The 1,823-nt window shown below is 64.8% G+C and overlaps 1 protein-coding gene across 1 annotated transcript in view; it reads right to left on the reverse strand.

Annotated features, from left to right (window-relative positions):
* LOC113208055 (uncharacterized) overlaps nucleotides 1-1,702 on the reverse strand; it is a 301,854-nt gene extending 300,152 nt beyond the window's left edge. The window contains exon 1 of the mRNA XM_052272910.1: nucleotides 868-1,702. Within this exon, the coding sequence (XP_052128870.1) occupies nucleotides 868-937 (70 nt within the window). The 5' untranslated portion in view covers nucleotides 938-1,702. The remainder of the gene's footprint in view (nucleotides 1-867) is intronic.
* Between the last annotated feature and the right edge of the window lie 121 nt (nucleotides 1,703-1,823).

Genomic DNA, 1,823 nt, shown 5'->3' on the forward strand with positions numbered 1-1,823 from the left:
GGGGGGGGGCTCCAACAACTCCACCCCCCATGGTGTGACGGATGGGCCCGGGGTAGGGGCCAATCAGAACAACAAAATACCCCCGAGAAACGCGAGTGAAAGAAATGACTGAGAGGTTTACGGGGTTGTCGTTTACGTAAGACGGAAATCAGAACTTAGCGAAAACTGTCATTTGTTTCCAATTTGTGCATTTGGTTTGCATTTTTTAGTCAACAGCGGTGCAACGAGTGCAAAGGTGGAATAAGAAGTTGGGGATGGACAAAGTGCGCCTCTCTCCGCGTGTTCGTTTCGAACCACAAGGGCGGGGAAACTCGCCTCGTTAAAAGTGAAAAGATAGGACGAGGGCGTCTATACTCATTATAAAAGCACACAAGCGCCAACCCGTGCGAAGCCATGACACGTACACACAACACAAGCGTGTGAGAACAGTGTGCTTCTGTGTCTACATATCGACGTCACTTCCAACATCATTATTCCATGCACAAGTGGCGAGCTCAGCCGACACACACTCCACACGAGTTTGTTATTCTTCCAGTTAATGAGCGCAGAGAGGGAGCATCGCTGCAAAAGAGGGGAGGGGAGGAGGGGCATCGGGGAGAGCAGCGCGGGCCAGAGACAGCGACGCCCGAGTACCGACTGCAGGGCAGCACGAGTGGCCTGCTTCAGCCGAAACAGAAACTTTCCCAACTGCTCACTCTGCTACATGGGAATCGCCAGCGCATTGCCAATTGAGGCTGGCGGGCGGAGGCGGGGTCCAGATCCAGAGGGCACTCCGCAGCCGCTCCCAGATGAGAGCGGGGAGGAGGAGGGTGGGGGTAGGTACACTCCGTGCAAGCTGCGACTGAAGGGGGTGTGGCCGCCGCTCACCTGTGAGGACGACGGCGAGCAGCAGCGGGACGGCGGCGGCCCTCCAGGCCGAGCAGGTGGGCCGCCCCATGGCGGGGGAAGGCGCGGGCGCTGAGACGGGCTTCAGGGCCGCGAGGGGGCCTGGGCCGCGGGGACCTCCAGCGGGGCGCACGGCCCGGCGCACGGCCTCGACGGCCAGCTGCTCGGCGGCGCGGCGGCCATGGTGGCGGCGGCCGGGGGGAGGCGGCCCTGGGGCGTGGCGGCGGCCGGGAGGCGCGGCGCTAATGGGCGGGCGGGGAGGACGCCGCCAGATTGCGGGGCGTCTCGTCCGTCTCGCGTGCCGTCCGACACGCCACACCGCGGCAACACCAGCACCGCTGCCCGGGGCCCGCCGAGGGGGCGGGGGTTCGACAGAGACGGTGGTTCACTTCCTGACGGCGCTGCACACTGCACTGACACACGCGCACGCACACCGACGCACTTGCTCGTCACACACACACAAACGCACACACAAGCGTGCACCACTGGGCCTCTTGAGCTGGCCGAACTCGTGCGGGGGTGTAATTTAATCCGCGGCTCAAACTGCCGATGGGGCGGCTCGCCGACGAGGGGTCGTCACTGCGGGCCGTCACGCGGACGAACGTCACGAGGGCGTCACGACGGAGGAACGGGGGGCGTCACGGGGACGTCGGCGTCGACGACCTGCGTCGCCGATCCCAGATCACACAGGGAGGCCACGAGCAGGACGCGGATGCTACAACACGCGGCGTCGTCCGCCTCGCGAACCGAGTGATGTGGGAGCGAGGGACCGCGACGAGCGCTCTGTCCTCCGACCTGCCCGCCCGGCGTCCGGGAGCCAACTGACTCCATTTGGCGGGAAAGGCGCGCTCGGCCTCGACCGTGCGGGGGGTGCGGAGAGAGAGAGGGGAGACGCCGGGGGTGGGCGAGCGAGAGAGAGAGGGGAAGCGACAGCCAGC

Source organism: Frankliniella occidentalis, unplaced genomic scaffold, assembly GCF_000697945.3.
Source record: "Frankliniella occidentalis isolate FOCC.00 unplaced genomic scaffold, Focc_3.1 Scaffold230, whole genome shotgun sequence".
Taxonomy (NCBI): Eukaryota; Metazoa; Arthropoda; class Insecta; order Thysanoptera; family Thripidae; genus Frankliniella; species Frankliniella occidentalis.